This window comes from Theobroma cacao, chromosome 4 (genome assembly GCF_000208745.1).
Source record: "Theobroma cacao cultivar B97-61/B2 chromosome 4, Criollo_cocoa_genome_V2, whole genome shotgun sequence".
NCBI lineage: Eukaryota > Viridiplantae > Streptophyta > Magnoliopsida > Malvales > Malvaceae > Theobroma > Theobroma cacao.
This window is the reverse complement of record NC_030853.1, coordinates 15489030-15509205: the sequence shown is the minus strand read 5'-3', so window position 1 is coordinate 15509205 and position 20176 is coordinate 15489030. Positions and strand designations below refer to the sequence as shown.

The following is a 20176-nucleotide window of genomic DNA, read 5'->3' as shown; positions in this document are numbered from 1 at the left end:
TTTCTTTTACATTATCATAACTCATTGGTTTTTTTTTTTTTTTACACAAACACATTTTCTTTTTTGGATTAAAATTTATTAATTTGAAAGTTTTAAAATAAATTTTTTCCTTACTTGTCACTCTTCACCTAAAAAATTATCAAAATTATAAAATAAAATTTTTTGATATTATATTTATTTTTATTTATTAATATGTTTATAGAAATTACAGAAATGCCATCAAATATATTCCATCTCCAACTATAACCCCCATTCCAGTAGCTTCCGTCTTTCTCTCTCACACTAGATCCAAACCCTTCAAAGCTGAAGATACGCAATTTCGAAGGTACCTTTTACTCTCTTACCGATTTGCTTTTCCAATTGATGTTCTTCAGTCCCTTTTGTTTGCTTCTTTTTTTAGCTGTTATTGTTAATCCACTCTATAAGTCGCTTTTATTGATCTCTACTGAAACTTTTTAGTCTTTAAAACCATTTAATCTGTCTGGGTTTTTCTTGTTTTGTGGAATTTTCTATTCTTTTTCAAGAAAATCTAACACTGCATGAATCTGGTTTTGCCTTTTCTATTGACTACTTTGTTTTCTTTATCCTTTTAAAGATTTTTTCTCTTTTTTTTTTTTATGTTGGAAAGAGAATAATTTTAATTTTGTCTCTGGGTGGGGTGGTTAGCTATTTGTTATTGAGATTTACAAGATGTTTGCTTTGTTGGGTATGTTGGGGATTTGAAACATCTGTTTTTGGTTCTGAATCTGATGCTTTATTTCAAGGAAATGGGAAATTGGGCACATTTTACTTTATTTGTATGCTGTGTAATTGTTTAAAAAATGGAAAATTTTGCTGGCTTCATAAGGAATTTACCGTAAATCATTTCTAATCACAAAGTATCGAACCTTGCTGGGTAATATACCCAAGTGTTTTCTGAACAAGGCCAAATGGGCTATCATATTTAGCTTGAACATTTTTTGCCATATTATTGATAAATGTTGAGGTAAAAATGTGGTTCTACTATCAATCATGGTGCTTAATCGTTGGTATGCAAAGAAGGGATGGTGAGAGAAACTCTGTCCGAACTTCTGATTATAGTATAATGTGAAAGTAGAGACAGTCTAGTAGTAGTGGAAAGAGAGTTCTCCTTTAGGGAGATGAACTTATCATATATATAGTAACAGAAAAATTTTCACAATGCCCTTGGTATAATTTTCTCCCACAACGATAGCCCCCAGTTCCCAAAGCCCAAGCTAGCATAGATTAACCAAAGGGAGTACAGGTCTAATGCACTAGGCCAGGTTGCTGAAGAAGTTAGTTTGAAAATGTGGTTATCTTCTTAATGTTGTTGCTTGTGCAAGGCTTAATTAAGAAACATCAGAGGTTAGAAGTTGGTTTTTTGTTACAATCTATGGCCAGTTAAGGTAGTGTATTGAAAGATTCTTAAGGTAAAAAATTTTCTAGTTGGTGTTTGGCAAATTTTGGTGCTAATCTATCTTTATGCTAGTGTATATAGTTTTTGGTTGGTTTCTTTAAGTTGCAGCTCAAAGAAAAAGATAGTTGTAATTTATTATTCCCTTTGTAGGTGATAAATATGTAGAGAGAATATTTGTATTTCATATATTATCCTTATCTTCAGAGTAATTGCACTTCTTACTCTATTGCAGAGAGATTCGTTTAATTGCCAAGGGTCATTGTAGTTGTCATGTGAGACTTTGTTTTGATCAAGAAAGTTTGTAAGAGCGCTATCTCTTTTCAAGCTTAGTGTAGAATATTTGCAATAAATTCTTATTTTTGGTACTGAAGTCAAGGTATCCCAAGCGTTGCTATCTTATTTGGAATGCTTACCAACCATTACTTTTCAAACTTTAAGAATCTTTCAACACACTACCTCAACCAGCCATAAGTTGTAAAGATAGAACCAATTTCTAACACCCCTGTGGACTTATCTTGAGAATCTTATACTAGCAACAACATTAGGAAAACACCAACAATTTTTGGCATTAAGTCCATTGACTTTTCTTCTCTTCACCTAGTCTACTAGCTCGGGCTCAGAAAGGGCTAGTGGTGAAAATGTACTGTGGGCATTAGGGTAAATTTTTTATGACTTTATTCCTAGATATAGTAAGCTTGCCTCCATAAAGGGGGTTTACTCTTTTCTACTTTCTCTCTATCTTCCTACTTTTCACTAACTTAATTGTTAGAGAGTTGGGGTAGAGTTAAACTCGGACTTTTCTCACTATCCCTTATATTTTAGGCATTTAAGCATCACTGTTGATGGTAGAACCATAATTTTACCTCGACAATAAAGATACGAAGAAATTTCCAGTCTTCTTTGATTTGATTATTTTTCTTTATCTATTTACCCTTTAAAGCTTTAACTATATTTTTCTATAGGGTTGAGTAAAAATGATTAGGTGCAGAAAGTGTAAACAGAGTAGCTTGATCCCCCTAGCACTTATATCCAACCTAAAATTTTTTGAAAAGGAACAAAATCTATGTTTGATTTAGCAAAATTGTTATTTCTATCATTTTCTCTTGGTATTAGTAGAAATTATTTAACTTGGGTGTGTTGTTTGTTACAGAAATGGCTGGTGGAACAGCTCCCCCAAGAGGAAGTGCAGCAGCTGCCGCAAGCCTGCGTAGGAGGAGAACGACAAGTGGTGCAGCCTCAGGAGGGGCAGCTGGGACCATGCTCCAGTTTTACACGGATGATGCTCCAGGCCTCAAGATCTCTCCAAATGTTGTGCTTGTCATGAGTATCGGTTTCATAGCTTTTGTTGCCATTCTTCATGTCATGGGTAAGCTGTATTTTGTTCGTAGAGAGGCTTGAAAGTGTGCCAAACAATAGAACTAAATCCAACAGGGTTAATTTGAGATCAATCACAAGGTTTTTTTTAATGAAAAATGAGTCTTTTGTCAAGATTCAGTATATTTTCAATGCTTAAAATAGGTTAAGTTGTCATTGCTCAGTTTACTTGAGGAAGATACTGTAATTCATATTCATATTTTATCAGTTTTTAGCTCAAGTTCAATGGAGAACCAGAACTGCTATAGCTCATCTGTTAAAACATGACGAATGCAATAACAAAGATGTGGAAGTTTATTACCATAAATTTTCAGACGATATTTTTTATTATCTTGACAAGTATATCAGATAAAGTTGTAATCAGTACATAAAGATGAGATGGGATTGTGAGGAAGTGATAAACCTGAAATTCAGACACTTCCAACATTAAAATTAATGCAACATTGGTCCAATTATCATATTCCATATCATCTACTATAATTCATGTAAATTTTTAGAATTAAGTTTTCCATTTTGATGTTATACCCTCTATCCTATATAAGGATTCTAAGTACATTTCTTTTATTCTTTCATACAACATGGCCGTACTATTATTCAAATCTAAAATCTTGAATCGGTTTTTAGCTTACCACCTTTGAAGGTGAGTGCCTGTAAAACCTTTGGCACAAACTCTCTTTTAATAATGGAACACTTCAAACTTTGGCGTAATACATGTGCAATAGATATGGTTTGCATGGCGTCAATGAATGAACTTTATAATACCCTATCAACCTTAGATTTAATGTAGAACTCTACAGACAATTCAGCAGAGAATTTGTATGAAATTAAAGTCAAAGGTTCTCTTTGATTCCTCACCCATACGTTCTTATTTTGTCTAAAACTATTTTTCACATATCTTCAACATTTATTGAAGCAGATGACACAGTCAAATTGTAATCTATCCAATTTAGCTAAATTCTTCTACATTTACATAAAATTTGCAAGAAAATTCCTTTCAACAACTACTACAATCCTCAAATCCAACTGCAATTAATGGCGTTGGAGAAATCATTTTCGAGAAAAATAAGAAAATAATGCCCCTTGCATGGGATTGGACCCCAACAAATTCTAATAAGGATAATGACTCCAGCAAAGACAATGCTATCTCCCTTCTCGACTGTCCTTCCTCCAGTCACATGGCTTATCAGGATTTGGTGATGCCAAAAGACTGATTCCCTTAGCTCGAGCCTCATTTTCCCAAATTGCCAATTTAGGGTGATGAACATAAGCAGCATAATGTCATGTAGGCCCTTTCTTTAACGTTACTTCCTCTACAAGAGTGTCATGACAGCACACATCCGCCATGTAGCGACCGTAATGATCCATGTCATAAACGAGTACCATCAATTGCTTCCCACGAACCAACTTAATCACTTCTTTTTTGGCTTCTTTTCCGTGCATATCATTCTTTGGTGTATCGATACCTCTTAGTCGAAGTTGATGCTTTCGAGTAAGTATCTCTTTGTTTTCATGATTTATCAACTGGTATCCTACTTGGCTTATTTTCTAACAAAGTTCATTTACCTTGTCAAAGTTTCTTCTAACACGTGCTTTAGATATTTCGACAGTAGCTAGGAAAACATCTTTAGGTACCTTTCATAACTCTAAGGGATCACTAATACTAACATATACATTAATACCATCACCGTCTGGTATCAAACTCGTACATACCGCTAATGTATGCATCTTAAATAACACTCCTTTAGCTAATCTTGGGACACCAAGGGGTTGAAGCAATCTTGGGACTCTAGCAGAAATCGAATGAGGAAAATAAATGACTTATGGTGGGAATACAGTGATTATATAACCGACCTTGACCGAAGAAAGAAAAAAAAATGACTTTCGGTGGAAATACACGAGATTATATAGCGGACCTTGAATCCAAATCAAGATTAAAATTACGTTGAAGTCATTTAATATAATGCAAATGCAGTTCAAAACCGATGGTCTCGGGTGCATGATCTTGGTGGACCCAAGGGTTTGTGGTTTTAATCGAATATTTCACACCAGTTTTTTAGGCCAAAGTTTAGGCTTTAGCTATTGATTGCTTACAAAAAAGAACTGACTCAATGGCCTAATTTATTCTCCCTATCTAATTTACACTCTTTCAGAAACAGTTGTCAACCCCGAACTTGAAAAGCCACCCCTCTACATCACCCATCTATGTATATTTGAATTCATCATGCTTGCAAACATCAACTCTGTCAAACAACTCATGACCGACAAATTTGATACATGAGGGATAATTTAAGAAGCTATGGTCCCAACATTTTTCATAATACATGCTATCAACCTGGTAAAGAGCTGATTGAAGATCAAGAGAAAAGATAGATGAATTCCAGGTTGAAAGGCTTAACAAAGGAGTGAAGAAGAAAGCATGTGGGACTCGCATGTTATTTATTAGTTACTAATTTACTGTTACCATTTAGTAAGTTGTAAATATCAGTTAGTTGAGGATAACTAACTTGGAACCTTTACTCTTTTTTTTGATTGTTTGTTTTAAGCTTAGTTAGTTGAGAACCAAAGTATAAATACTTTATTACTTGTATTCATTTTTCAATGAGAAAGAAGAGCTTCCAGAGAATTCAATTCATCTTCCCTCTCTCGATCCTTACATGGTATCAGAGTTGGAACTAGGGTTTCCGATATGTGTTCTTGATCTTTTCCTAATTGAATGATTGATGATTGGTGATTAGTAATTTGTTGATATGCAATTGTAATTGCACAAGATCCAATTCTCGATTTGTGTTGAATCTCATTGATTTGTTTGTAAATTCTTTTTGAGATTCTTGAGCTTTTATTTTCTGGAAAATGGAAGGAACAACTCAAAAAACTTCAACATCTGCCATTAAGGATTTACAATCCCCATATTATTTACATCACACTAATCACCATGGATCAATTGTAATCACCCCTAAACTCAATTCCAGCAATTATGTTGCTTGGAGTAGGTCGTTTATTCTTGCCCTATCGATCAGAAATAAAACTCGATTTATAGATGGAACAATTCCTAAGGCAGCTACAATTGATTCACTTTTTGAACCATGGGTTGGTTGCAATAATTTGATCTTAGCAAGGCTTTTGGAATCTCTTACACCTCGTATTGCTTCTACTATGTTTTATATGAATTCTACTACTGAAGTGTGGAATACCTTAAAGTTGAACTTTGATCAACCAGACGACACAAGAGTTTGTAATCTACAATATAGCCTTGGCAATGTATCACAAGGAAGTAGATCAGTGGTTTCTTATTTCATTGAGCTTAAGGGCATTTGAGAAAAGTTGAGGAATTATAGACCTCTACCACAATGTGAGTGTGGGAAATGCAAGCCAGGATGTTTTAAAAAATATTCTGATCAGTACAAGAAAAACATGGTTTTCAAGTTTATTAATGGGCTTAATGACACTTACTCTGCTTTAAGGACTCAGGTTACTGCTATGGAGCCTTTTCCCAACTTAGATAAGGTATATAACTTGGTTTTATGAGAAGAGAATCAAAGAAGTCTTTTATTACAGTCCAATCTAGTGATTAAGGCATCCACAATGGCGAGCACTTCTAAAAACAAAAAGAAAAGGAGACCTGATATCAGTTGTAGCCACTGTGGTAAAAAAGGTCATTTAAAGGAGAAGTGTTTTAGGATAATAGGGTTTCCTAAAGACTTCAAATTCACTAAGGACAAGGACAAGGGAAGTTTCAGGAAACATACATCATCTATTAACAGTGTATCTGCTGGTTCATCATCATTTGTAGAGACACCAATTCAGTTAAGCCAAGAAGAAGAGCTCATTGGTCTTGACTTTATGTCCCAAATTTCTCTTATAAAGCATTAGCTTCAAAAGATAATGGCATTCATCAATGAAAACAATGGTGACACTGATCATGGCATTGGCATTTCTTCAAAAACTCAACAAACCAAATCCTCCCTGGTCAATTCTAATGTTGCAGGTATGCTTTCCAACCATTTTTGTTCTCACACAGTTCATAGTACTTCCATTAAACAGAATCATACTCATAGCATCATGGTTAAATCAAATTCCTGGATAATGGATACTGAAGCAAGTGATCATGTTTCATGTTCTTTAAAAAATTTTAGTACTGCTTATCCTGTTAATAATTGCTTTGTTCAGTTGCCTAACAATCTTCAAGCTACTGTCACACTCATAGAAACTATCAAACTAATCTCTTTACTTGTATTACACAATGTGCTGTGTGCACCTTCGTTCCAATTCAACCTTGTTTCAGTAAGTAAACTAACTAGCTCTTAGAAAAACTGTGTCATTTTTACTAATGAGTATTGTGTTGTTCAGGACTCTTGGATAGTGACTGGGGTTGCTAGAATGTCTTCTGGCCTATATTTTGTACAAGACAATCAAGATGATCAGTATTTATCAAAATTTAATATTGATAAGATTTTAAAATTTCCTTCTACTGTTTTTGCTAATGGTTGTAAAACAATTCGGAATCAGTTTGATATTTGGCATTTTAGGCTTGGTCATATACCTTCAAATAGAATAAGTGTATTACATCGACAGCATCCTAAATTACATTGTTCAGATAACTTGATTTGTGATATATGTCCTTTGGCAAAACAAAATATATTACCTTTTCCTGTTCATGTTCAAAATACAACTTTTGCTTTTGAAACTATTCATGCTGATATCTGGGGACCATATACAACACCAACTCTTAATGGCCATCATTATTTTCTCACCGTAATAGATGATGTTACAACTTTTACTTGGGATTGATGAGAAATAAGTTTGGGGTTTCTGTCATTGTGCCTTATTTTTACAACCTTGTTAAAAATCAATTTTCAGTCACCATTAAATGCATCAGATCAGACAATGGTAAGGAATTTAGACTTTCTGATTTTTTTAATTCCACAGGTATTATACATCAATTGTCTTGTACTGAAACGCCTCAACAAAATGGAGTTGTTGAGCGTAAACATCAACATCTCTTTAATGTAGCTAGGGCCCTTTTGCATCAGTCTAGTTTACCAATAAAATTCTGGGGTGATGCAGTGCTTACTGTAGCCCACATTATAAATAGAACACCATCTAAGCTTCTTCATAACAAGTCTCCATATGAATGTCTTTATCATAAGTCACCCTGTTATGACTACTTCAAGGTTTTTGGTAGCTTGTGTTATGTTTCAACTTTGGAAAGTCATAGAACAAAATTTGCTAAAAAAGCTAGTAAATGTGTGTTTATAGGCTACCCCAATGGTACAAAAGGATTTAAGGTATATGATATTGATGCCAACAAAGTACTCATCTCCAGGAATGTCATTGTCCATGAGCATTTTTTCTTTTTCAGAGTACAAAGTCTGCCATAGGTTCATCTGCTTTTCCTAAAACAGTTGGTATGCATGACCCTACTCTTTTATTTTTTTTTTTTTTTACTTCAATTCTGCTAATTCTGCTCCTCTTACTTCATTATCTACTGAGTTGCCCATCTCTCAACTTCCTTCAACTTCTGATATTGCTTCCACATTATATACTCATATCTCTTTATCCAATTCACCTCTTTTAGACTATATTTCCTCTGTTTCACAATATGCTTCAAATTCTGGTTCTAATCTTAAGAGAAGTACTAGAATTAAACATGTTTTTAAGTATTTAAAAGCATATCAAGTCAATATTCCTTCTCACATGAATCATGTCACTACCTATCCTATCATCAAATATCTGTCCAGCAATCAATTGTCACATAAACATAAGGCCTTTACTACAGCTTTATGTCACACTTCTGAACCTACATCCTATAATTATGCTGTCACTTGTTCTCATTAGAAAGATGCCATGACTGCTGAACTAATAGCTTTGGAAGAAAATGGTACATGGAGTATAGTGCCTTTACCTTCAAATTCTCATGCTATTGGCTGCAAATGGGTGTATAAGATCAAAATGAATACTGATGGCAGTGTGGATAAATACAAAGCTCGTTTGGTTGAGAAAGGATACAATCAGAGAGAAGGTTTTGACTACCAAGAAACCTTTAATCCTGTTGCTAAGCAATCCACAGTTAGAGTGTTTATGGCTTTAGCAGCGTCACAAGAATGGCAATTGTCTCAGCTGGACATCAACAATGCCTTTCTCAATGGTCATCTTGAAGAAACTATGTATATGCAATTACCTCAAGGGTTCTCTGTTAAGAGGGAGTATCAGCATACTAAACCTAGTATTAAATTGGTATGCAAGTTACATAAGTCTTTGAATGGACTTAAACAAGCTTCAAGGCAATGGAACTCAAAGTTTACTGCTACACTTCTAGAATATGGATTCAAGCAGTCAATGTCAGATTATTCTTTGTTCACTTTGGTCACAAATAAAGGTGAGTTTGTTGCTTTGTTAGTTTATGTTGATGACATATTGTTAGGCAGCAATTCAATTCAAGCCATATGTGATGTTAAAGCCTACTTGAGCTCTAAATATAAACTTAAGGATCTTGGACTTGTGAAATACTTTTTGGGATTAGAAGTTGCAAGTTCAAGTGAAGGCATTTCATTATGTCAGATAAAATATATGTTGGATCTTCTGAAAGAGTTTAGTTTACTGGGAGCAAAGCCAATAACTACTCTAATCGACTATAATCATGAACTAAAAAAGAAAACAAAAGCAGATAAAGGTGTTGATTCTACAGGGTACAAACAGTTAATTGGAAAGCTGTTTTACTTGACATTTACAAGGCCGGATATCTCATATGCAATTCAAACTTTGTCTCAATTTATGGACAATCATATTGAAGAGCATCAAGTAGCAGCACACAGGGTGTTGAAGTACTTGAAGGGGTCTCCAAGACAGGGGATATTAATGAAATTTGTTTCAGACTTGAAGCGTACTGCTTACTATGATAGTGATTGGGCAAGATGCCCAGATACAAGAAAATCGGTGACTGGTTTTACTATTTTTCTTGGCAATTCTTTAGTTAGTTGGAAATCTAAGAACAACAGGTAGTAGCAAGGAGTTCAACTGAGGCTGAGTATAGAGCAATGGCATCTACAATCTGTGAGGTGATGTGGTTAAAAAGCCTTTTGACAAATTTTGGAATCAGTCAAGACACTCCAATAAAACTCTATTGTGACAATCAATCCGCAATACATATGAGTAAAAATCCAATCTTCCATAAGCGCACCAAGCATATAGAAATTGACTGTCATGTTATAAGGGAAAAGGTGGTTGAACCAACTCATGTTTCAACAATTGATCAAATTGCAGATTTGTTCACTAAGGCTTTACAGCCAAAACAATTTTATAGATTACTTGGCAAGATGCATGTTAATAACATACACATGCATCTTGAGCTGGAGTATCAACCTGGTAAGGAGCTGATTGAAGATCAAGAGAAGAGATTGATGAATTCCAAGTTGAAAGGCTTAACAAAGGAGTGAAGAAGAAAGCACGTGGGACTCACATGTTATTTATTAGTTACTGTTTTATTGTTACCGTTTAATAAGTTGTAAATATCAATTAGTTGAGGATAACTGACTTAGAACCTTTACTCTTTTTTCTGATTGGTTGTTTTAAGCTTAGTTAGTTGAGAACCAGAGTATAAATACTCTGTTACTTGTATTCATTTTTCAATGAGAAAAAAGAGCTTCCAGTTCATACTCTCTCTCTATCCTTACACATGCCTTGTAGTAGGCACTTTATCTCAAAGTCAAATCATTTTATATTGTCTTAGGCAGAAATAAAATAAAAACTTGGAAATTGTGATATTTTGTCATTCACACACCCCAGTGCAGCAATTTCAATTTTTATTTTTTGTGATAACAAGCCCCAGTGCAGCAATTTCAATTTTACGACTTCTTCAACAGTAAGATTCTAAACAAATTGATTATGGCTAAAGTTGAAAGTTGAAAGTTGCTAGTATTACAATTCATGGGGTTCTTGGATTCATGTCACTTTCAATGCGTATAAGTAGTGCCATCCTAGAATTGATTACCTCATAATCAACATACATTCATGTATATATACATATATACATAAGAGAAATTTCTTTTCATGATAAGAGTTACTCTAATAACAGAACAGGCTGTCATTTTCATGTTTATTGCTCATATACAGAGAGCATAGCATTTTCTTACATGGCACATTTAAGATGAAAGGGAAAACCATAATTTCCATAAGAAAACAAAAACATAACACCAATCAACGAAAGTGAAGTTCTAACTTCCTCAAACCATTTTTGCTAATTCTGCTTCACTGACACGTAATTTAGGGAAAAAGAACCCCTCCCTCCTATATGTATTTCTCTCAACTAGCCTTGTGGAGGAGGGCTAAATATGTACCCAGTTTTGGGGTTAATATTTGGCCCTGGATCTTTATAATCCATTATTTCAATCATCTCCCTTGATGTACCTGCAAATTCCTGCCAGCCAAACATTATAAAAGAACACCAGTTTTAGCCCCTGAAAACGGTACATAAAGACTCTTGAGAAACCAAGAAAAAGAGAAAAACCAACCTCCGATTGAGCAGTGGATTCCTCAAACTCAACAGTCTCCATCACTTTTCTACCGAATCCTAAGAATTGACAACAACAGATAAGAACGTATAAGACTAAAAAACAAACAAAAAGAATCAAAGAAAAGGGAAAAAAAACACAAATAAAAACAGAAGGCCAAGAAACAAAATAGTACCTTGAGAGGAGAGAACCAAAAGCATAGAAAGAAGAAGTAGCTTGAGAAATGAAGAACGACCCATTTTTTCTTGAACAATCCTGGGAAATGGGTAGTTCTCAGATTTTATAAAGACATGAAGAAAAGAAAAGATAGTTTAACAGGCTTTTGTTGAAGGTGTCTAGGAAACCGCTAACTTCAGCTGTCAGGCTTTTCAGCGTCTTCAGATCCAATGAAAGGACTTTAAAAGCATATTTTTACTTCAATATATAAGAGTGAGTGCGTAAATACTGAAGTCTGCAAGGACCACTTTTTCGAGATCCTGTTTTATTTTCGAAGGCTTTGGCTTTTATAGTTGGAAAAATAGTAACTGCCGTTGTTTTTCAGCAAGAATACGAGATTTCTGTTTTTTTTTTTTTTGGTTTAAAATTGTCTTTTCAGAACCCACTTTCGATGATGTCAAGGGGAGTGGGAGAATCCTGCTTCTTGCATCTAAATTTGTTAAGTTTTTAGCAATAATGGTAGACAATATTATAGTTAGCTGTATCTAATTTTAGATGACTTTTTATTGCTTTTTTTTTTTTTTTTTTGTGAGTTGTGAATGACTTTTTGGTGGGTATAGACTTTGCAGACAGTGGCCACTGGCCAGGATGGGTGTGTTTTATGGGATTTTTCTTATTCTATTCCTATTAAAAAAATGCCTTTTACAGCTAATTAGAGGAGGCTCATATCCGTCAGATTTTGAGATTATTTTAGAACAATTCTTTAATGTAGAAAAAGACAAACGAAAAGAAAAAAAGAATGGACTACCATTGTTGGCGGATCACTTCGAATTTGTCACTTCTTATCTGCAATTGTACTTTGCTAACAGGACCTAATGGCGGCTGCAAATGGGAGAAGAGTAAAAAAAAGAAAGTTGACACTGAAACATAATCTCTTTCCTAGAAGAAATTTGTTTTTTTTTTTTTTGTCTATTATTTGGTGCAAGTAAGTACAACTTTGATTGTCAAATGTTAAACACTTCTTATTTTTCCTGAGAGAAGGGAATTTGAAATTGGACATTTAAATAGAGATAAATCCATCAACGTTCAATCAAATAGTCATGTAATTTTGGATCATATCCATATTGTCTTGATGTTGAGATTATGAGAAATCCTATCTATAAATCTTTTTAATCTTTTAAGTGCGTGAGTGAATCAAAGAAAAGAAAGGGAAAAAGGAGTTGATATTTTTTTACTAATTTTATTTTATTAAATTAAAAATAATTAGTACAACGAATTGAATGTATTCGTGATATTATATGATGTTAGCAAAATCTTAAGTTGGATATGAAGGAGGAAATCTAGTTGTCAAGCTTGTCATTTTGCCAAATTCACCTTCCAATACTTTTATCATCAAATAAGTAGTACGTTGCTTTTTTTTATAGGATATCATCGAATAATTACTTGAATTTTCAAATCAAAACTCTATACTTATGTCACCGATTCTATATTAGTAAGGAAATAATGTGTTTGGAATATATAAATAAATTTTTTTTCATTTATCAAAAATATCTTTTGAATTGAAAATATAAATATGCGACACTTGCATGAAGATACCCAAGTTGGTTTTCTTTGACCTTGCCCGGCTAAATACCAATTTCGTAATAATTTTCCTGTTTTGCTCTCAATCAAACTTTAATTTGCTGTAGAAAATATGTTGAGTTTGTACTTTAGTATTGCTTAACTAATGATTTTTTTTTTCAATGGAAAAGCTCTAATATTAAACTAGAATCATCAGGGAAAAATATATTTCCATCATATCATATAATAATAAATTTTTAATTCCTGATGAAGGATTATTATAAGCAACATAAAAAATATTAAAAGAAAATTTGAAATTGGTTAAAAAATCAATAATTGTATTAACTTCACGATATATGTAGGTGACTTTGACCTCTTATTATCTGTAGAACATCTCTCAAATTACTGTAAGTAAGTTCATATTAACACACAGAAAAATAACAAACATTGAAATAGCATTCACAACCATCTTATTATCATTATTGATGTTAAAAACAAAAGCAAGACCAATGAAATCCTTATCATTATTGAATTTTATTTAAAAGTGTACATAATGAATAACATATATATCCTTAATAATTTATAGAATTAATTATTTTATTCCTTAATTAATAATTTTTTTCATTAAATTAAAATATTCACTAATTTTTATTTCCATTTAACATTGAAATTTTTATTAACTGATTGAATTGCGGTAAGTTTGTTTGAATAGATAAGTGTGAAAAAAATTAATTATTATAAAATTAGAGATAAGAATATTCTTTTAAAACCAAAATTTGGGTTGTTTTATGTTTAGAAGACTTGTACGTTTTAATTGCAAGATGCTTCAATCGATACATGTAAAGCTAGAATGGAACAACAACATTTTCATCCTATTAACTTTTTTCTTCTGAAAGTGAATCAATTCTTCATGAAAATACCTTTTATATTACAATTTGCGTGTAAATGGGCATACATAAAATGTTACAAAATGTCTATATTCATTTAAATAATTACAAAATTCATATAACTGGTGAATTTCAGTAGCTTCACGTCTAACTTGACTGCAAATAAAGATAGAGTTTTCTTAATTATAAATAAGCTTTTCACCTGCATAAGAAGTTGACCTAGAAAACTAAGATGTGTATTCATTTTGTATCTTGTGTTTTTTCTCTTTTTTTTATTTAAATTCATATTATATCTCGATGTCTATGATTTATATTATGTATGATTAGCAGTAATATTTAAAAATTATAATTTTCATAAAACCAACCAGAACATAAATTTTTGCAAAGAATCCTAATTTAGTTCTTTAGTTTAGGGCATACTACTAATATAATCACTGATTAGTAACACTTTCTTCATTAAATTTTGCTTTTATTCAAATGATGATAATAAAGTAAATATATAATTATAATAAGTAACAATAATTTTCTGAAAAGTAATTGCTTAGTTTTGTATTTAAAAAATGAACCTAATAACTCTTTTTTTTTTCCTTTTTTGCTTCTATTAATCGTTGAAAATTCAAAACAACATGTTAATATTGACTTAATCATGTGTATACTATTTTTTATTATTTTTGTTTTTATCATTAATGAATATGGTTTGAATTGTTAGAATATATATATATATATAAAGAAAATCAACTTACAAGACTAAAGCCACTTTAAAGAACCTAGGTTCTCAAGTTTGATGGGATCTATCAGACGATTTTAGAAATCTTATTAATTGGTCAAAGCAGAAAGTAATCTCTTGAAAAATCAGGATGATAATGCAGCATGTCAAGCTTTAATCATGAAAACCATTAACCCTCGATTAGCCAATTACACAATTTTATTTTATTTTATTTTTTACATTCGACAATCACGTCATGTGTGGTAATTATTTAAATTTAATGTCGAAGAATAACCATAATCTATATTCCATAAAAAATTTTAATATACATCATCAACCCTTCTTGTTTTAATTGGTGTTTATTCATATCAAGTTGTAAAGTTTAAGCATGTGTGCATATAACCTATTTTCTGTAAGACGGTGAGGATGGATCATTATAAAACAATTATAGTTTAACAATTGAAACAACCATATAATATAGTGTGTCATGTGGATAATTAGTGCTAATTAATTTTAATATATATAATAATTAGAGTGATTTTGAGCTTTGGTGTATATATGGTTATTTGTATGCCGGTGCACGTGTGTTTACACACACGTGAAAAGCCCATGAACGCCTGCCATGTGAAGTGAAATAGCTAGAAGTAGCACGTGCCCCCATTAAGGGCCATAATTATAAGGCTTTGTCAAGATAAATAACTCATCTTCATTTCCTTAGCTTCTTTTCTTATTCTTAAGTTAATTGATTGTAAAGTTCAATTGGAATTGGGTTGGCCTTCTTTTCTGTTCCTTTTTTTTTTCTAACGAATGAATATGAATATAAAGTATATAATTAGTATATGAGATGAATAATTAAGTTAAGTTAGGTTTGATCCCACTAAGGGATGGGTTGGCAAGTAGGCAACAACAAGTTGGCTTTGTGGAAGGCTTGCTTTTTAGGCAAAGTAAAGCTTTCAATCTCCACTTAAGTATGTTATAAATGGTCGTTTAATGGACCTCTCTTTATTTAATTATTGTTTTTTTTATTAGCTAAATACTATCAACTATCCATGGAACCAACAACATATTCTCTCTACATTACCATTAGAAAAATGAACAAGTGAAATCAAAAAACAAAGAATTCTCTTTAAATAATAATAATAAAGTTAAGGTATAATATTTTAAAAAGTCTCTAAATTATTTAGAAAAATTCAAATATGCTATTATGCTTTGATTGAGTTCAATCAAACCATTATATTTTTATTTTAAATCAAACAAACCCTTATAACAAATGAATTAAAATATCACTTGTCATTTTATGTCACATGATACTAGCATGATAAGATAATACGTCATAATGAATAATAATTAACATGGCATGTTGATGTAACATAATGATATGGCATGTCACATTTTCAACTTTCACATTAACATCTCATGAGTATAAAATAACAAGTGATATTTTAATTAATAACAATTAATCAATCGTTAGTTATAAGAGTCCATTTGACTCAAAACAAAAATATGAAAGCTTAATTGAACGTAATAGAAAAATAAGATCTTATTTAAATTGAATAGCTTAATAAATTTTTCAAGTTTTATGTCAAAAATTAACTAGAATAAAAAAATTAAAACAAAATATAAAAATTAAATTGTTCGATCCATCTGACGATTGAATTATGCAATAATAGAAGTGATCGTGAAAATTAAGTTTTGTATACTTTCACCTTTGTATGCTTTGGCAGTGAAGAAAATGAATGTTGATGAAACTTTAGGCGAAGGGGTGTTGAATGAGCAAAGAGAAAGGGTGAGGGAGTGATGAATGAAGCTTGGATAACTTAGACTAGTTATCTTCATGATTTATAACTTAGGGTTGACTTTACAATCCCAAATCCCAATGATTAATTAGCTGTACTTTCCTCCATTTTAATAATCTTAATCTTAAATGATTAATTAGTGACTGATTAATGCGGAATCAAACAATTAAGTTGGCGAGTTAGATTTTTTTTGTATATTAGAATCAGAAAGGGAACACGGTTTTAGAATATGAGTGGAAAGTCTAGGAGAGGAATATTACTGCTGCCTAACTATAGCATTTTGATAATTTAAGAGGGTAAGCTTTAGATGTTTCTTAGGGGGGTTTTAAGTTGGTGAGGTTTCTTTTTTGTAAAAAAAAAATAATAAATTGAATGGTTTTGTTATATAGATTAAGTATGGGTATTTTTAAGTAAAATTTATTATAAATTTTTCATTGTTCAATAAGTAATGATCAAATTTTATATACACATAGTATTTTTAATTAACTTTTGACATGTTATTGATTTTTTGAATTGAATTCTATTAATTTATCGATTTCAATTTAAAAGATTTTATTTAAATTTTATTCGAAAAGGAAAAATGCATGGGGATTATTTTAGCTAAAATTAGAAATTTAGATTATTAAAAACAAAACTTGTATAACATGGAAAACCTTATAGTTAACGTTAATGATATCTCTAGAGGAAAAATAATGTAAAGTATCAAATGGAGAACAAGGGGGAAGACAAGGTTTCTCAGCATTGGTTTCACGAGCCCTTAAAAGTTGTGAAAGGATGTTGACACTAGGCCCCTTCCAGCGTTGGTTTCTCAGCAGTTGGGGACGCTTGGGGCTCTCACTATCATGCCAGACAGCCTTGAGGTTTCTATGATCGGGTGCCTCCAATCCTACTTTTTATGCTTCAGCATATATGTGGTTGTTTATATGTGGCTTAGAATCATGCTTCACCACTCTGCGTGCAACATCTAACGGTAGAAGCTTGTGGTTGTGATTGTACACCAGCTCTGTAGTTTTCCTTCATTTATGTGGTTTAGTCCTACTTTTCCATGGGGTTGATAATGATTTAGCTACAATATATCATGCAAAATGGCACCCATTTTCAAATTCTAAATGAAAATAATGCTGCCCTTTCCCACAAGGTATAATGACAAGCAAGGATCTAAATGCAGGAGCAGAGAACCACACGATTTGTTTTAAGTGTGATTGATGATTTCACGTGGCATGTAAAACAGATCATATCAGAATCCAAAGCCAAATATCCATTAGCAGATAAAGATAGTGGCTAGAATTAAAAAACCGCATTACCTGAACAAAGTTAGCTTTTATATCAGACTCAAGTTCATCAGCATCAGATAATAGATATGACCAAAAATGAAGGGGCAAAACAACCAGATTCACCTAATAGGAATGAGGCAAAGAGACAGAAAGTAGGAAAGGGGAAACAAGATAGCAGCCAAGAAAATTAATAGCATCACATGCATTGGGTCCCATAACCAGCTAATGGCCTGGCTCATGGTAGCCAAAAATTTCCGGAAATAACACAAAATATCTCCATGTGTTTTTTGCCTGTCTAATCTATTAAAAACATAGTTAGGTTGATTTCGATAGACGATAAACAAATTAAAATTCAGTAATTGTACTTGTACATGAGATTACAAATTTAGCTAGCAGAAACCTTTAAGTTACATGACAGGTTGTTAAACACTGTAGACATAAGTCAAGGCAGGTTGTTCCATACAAGTGGTAATGTCTAAATCTTAGATTTTTAAGACTTGAGTCTTGAATGGAGGATTGCTCATTTGGAACTTGGAATGGACGTGGACTAGCTGTTTTAACTATAGATTTTCACACGCTAGTTGATACAATCTAATGTTAAGAATAAGGTAGAGGGTCCTTTTCTCTTGGTGAACAACAAAGGGTTATAGAGTATTTGTTCTGATTTTTCCTTTGTTTGTGCTTTATTTGGACTAAGTGTTATGTTACTGATGATTAGAGGAAAATAAAAGAAAAAAAAAAAGAGAAAAGAAAAGAAAGCAACTACAGATGAGAAAAGAAAAACTTTATGATCAACTTTCGACCTTTTGCAGCTAGTTGTTTGGATTCTATAGTCGTGGAAAGGGAAAGGTGCTCGGCCTTTCTGATAAGAATTCAAGTCTATCTGCCAAACAAGGGCCTACATGGACTTTTCTGCTTTTCCAAGTTGCACCCGATTTCTATTCTACCTTAAACACCCCCAAAATCCCATCCAAACTTATTTATGTGCAGATTGATGATACTTGCTCCTTTGGCTTCATTCAATTCGGTTTAACTGTACTGTTGAATTTTTAAACACAAATGGACAACTAACAACCTTCAATCCCATCGCTTGATATTGCTGCATGCTGCGCTGGAAGGCTGTGTATCTTCCCAACTGCAGAGAAATAGCACAGTGGCCGTGACACTGGATTCTATATCACTTTATGACAATCGGAGAATCTGCTTTCACACATTCATGAGAATCTAGACCTTTAAAGAAGAACGTACACAAGATGCTTATCATGGCAATTTAAGGTAGATTGAGCAAACATTACCAAAAACACTGGAAGACGAATAAAAAGATTGACTTCAGTTCCCATTTTTATTTAAATACAACTGGGATTATAGTACAGAAACTTACTTTATCCTACCTCACCATTTCATATATATTTATGTACAGAACTCGCAAACCATCTAACTGAAAACAAAAAACACCTGCTCATACCGGCATTGGCGAAAAAACGGAACCCCATAAACAAAAAGGAAAAAGATAAAAATCAGTTTCTACTTCAGCTAAACACTCTGCCTTCAAAGGATATGACAGGAACTCTTCTTCTGTTTTCCTCAGTTGGCCTGCTTTGAGAGTTGGTTATAAAGAGGGGAACGTGAATGAATATGACCCCAGCTACTAACGAAGTTGGACTGACTTTGTGTCTAATAATTAACACCACCAAGCTGTATGCAACACCATAAACCAATTAGAGTCATAATTTACATTATGAGCTCTCATGGAAGTTTATTGACCTAGACAATGCTGCTGGATTTGCTTGCAAGACTGGAGAGGTTTCAGGAACCTGATTCCTCTCATCACCCTTTGATTGAAATGATTTGAAGAGTCCTCCACTACCTATTGAATCAGGTTTGTCATTCTTAATGCCGAGTGTTGCCCATATTGAGCTCCTTGCCGCTTCTCCTGGATCATCGATCCTCAATGTTTTTGGAATCCAAAGGCATCTCTCAGCATTATTTTCTTTTACTGGCTCCTCTTCTCCAGAGTTGCTTAGTTTGCCCATGTTCTCATCTCTTGAATGTTTTCCCAAGGTGGGCGAATTAGGACCAGAACTGGGGGCAGTTTTCTTTGGAGAGGAAGGCTGAGGAAGCCAAGGGACATTCCATGTGCCTGGTACAGTACAACCCCAGTAAGCTGCCGCAGGATAGAAAGGCATGGGAAAGCCTGGAGAGCAGAAAGCATGTGGAGGTATAGGGGAGCTCCACTGAGCTGAATTCCACGGGTAAGGCCAAGGAGCCCCAGGAAAGCATGGCATCTGAGGTGGAAAACCCTGACAATTCCGCACCATTTGATCTTGTGACCCAGCTTTACCTGCCTCATCCTTTGACGTTGGGACAGAAGATCCATTTGAATGCTCAAACCCATTTTGTCCACCTCGATAAGAAACAGGAATCTTTAACTCCTCAGGCTTATGAAACCCATTTCGTGTGGTATTACGCATTGTTTTATCTGCAAGGTTCAAAACAGAA

General features: G+C 33.1%; 2 protein-coding genes across 3 annotated transcripts; one reads left to right on the top strand and one right to left on the bottom strand.

The window, feature by feature from the left end:
* Positions 243–3097, top strand: LOC18601536 (protein transport protein Sec61 subunit beta). Of its 2 annotated transcripts, XR_001927316.1 has the most exons (3): positions 243–325; positions 1650–1718; positions 2568–3097. XR_001927316.1 is itself a non-coding variant. In XM_007032503.2 (2 exons), exon 2 carries the CDS (start codon positions 2570–2572, stop codon positions 2813–2815), a length of 246 nt encoding a protein of 81 aa, XP_007032565.2. In that variant the 5' UTR covers positions 278–325; positions 2568–2569; the 3' UTR covers positions 2816–3096. The 2 variants fall into 2 exon arrangements, 1 of the variants encoding a protein (XP_007032565.2); XM_007032503.2 differs by lacking the exon at positions 1650–1718 and having other exon boundaries at positions 278–325; positions 2568–3096.
* LOC18601533 (cyclic dof factor 2) lies at positions 18989–20175 on the bottom strand (the record flags this gene model as incomplete). The annotated part of the gene is made up of 1 exon (XM_018119012.1): positions 18989–20175. A coding segment is annotated over one exon (762 nt), but the record flags the coding sequence as incomplete, so codon positions are not given.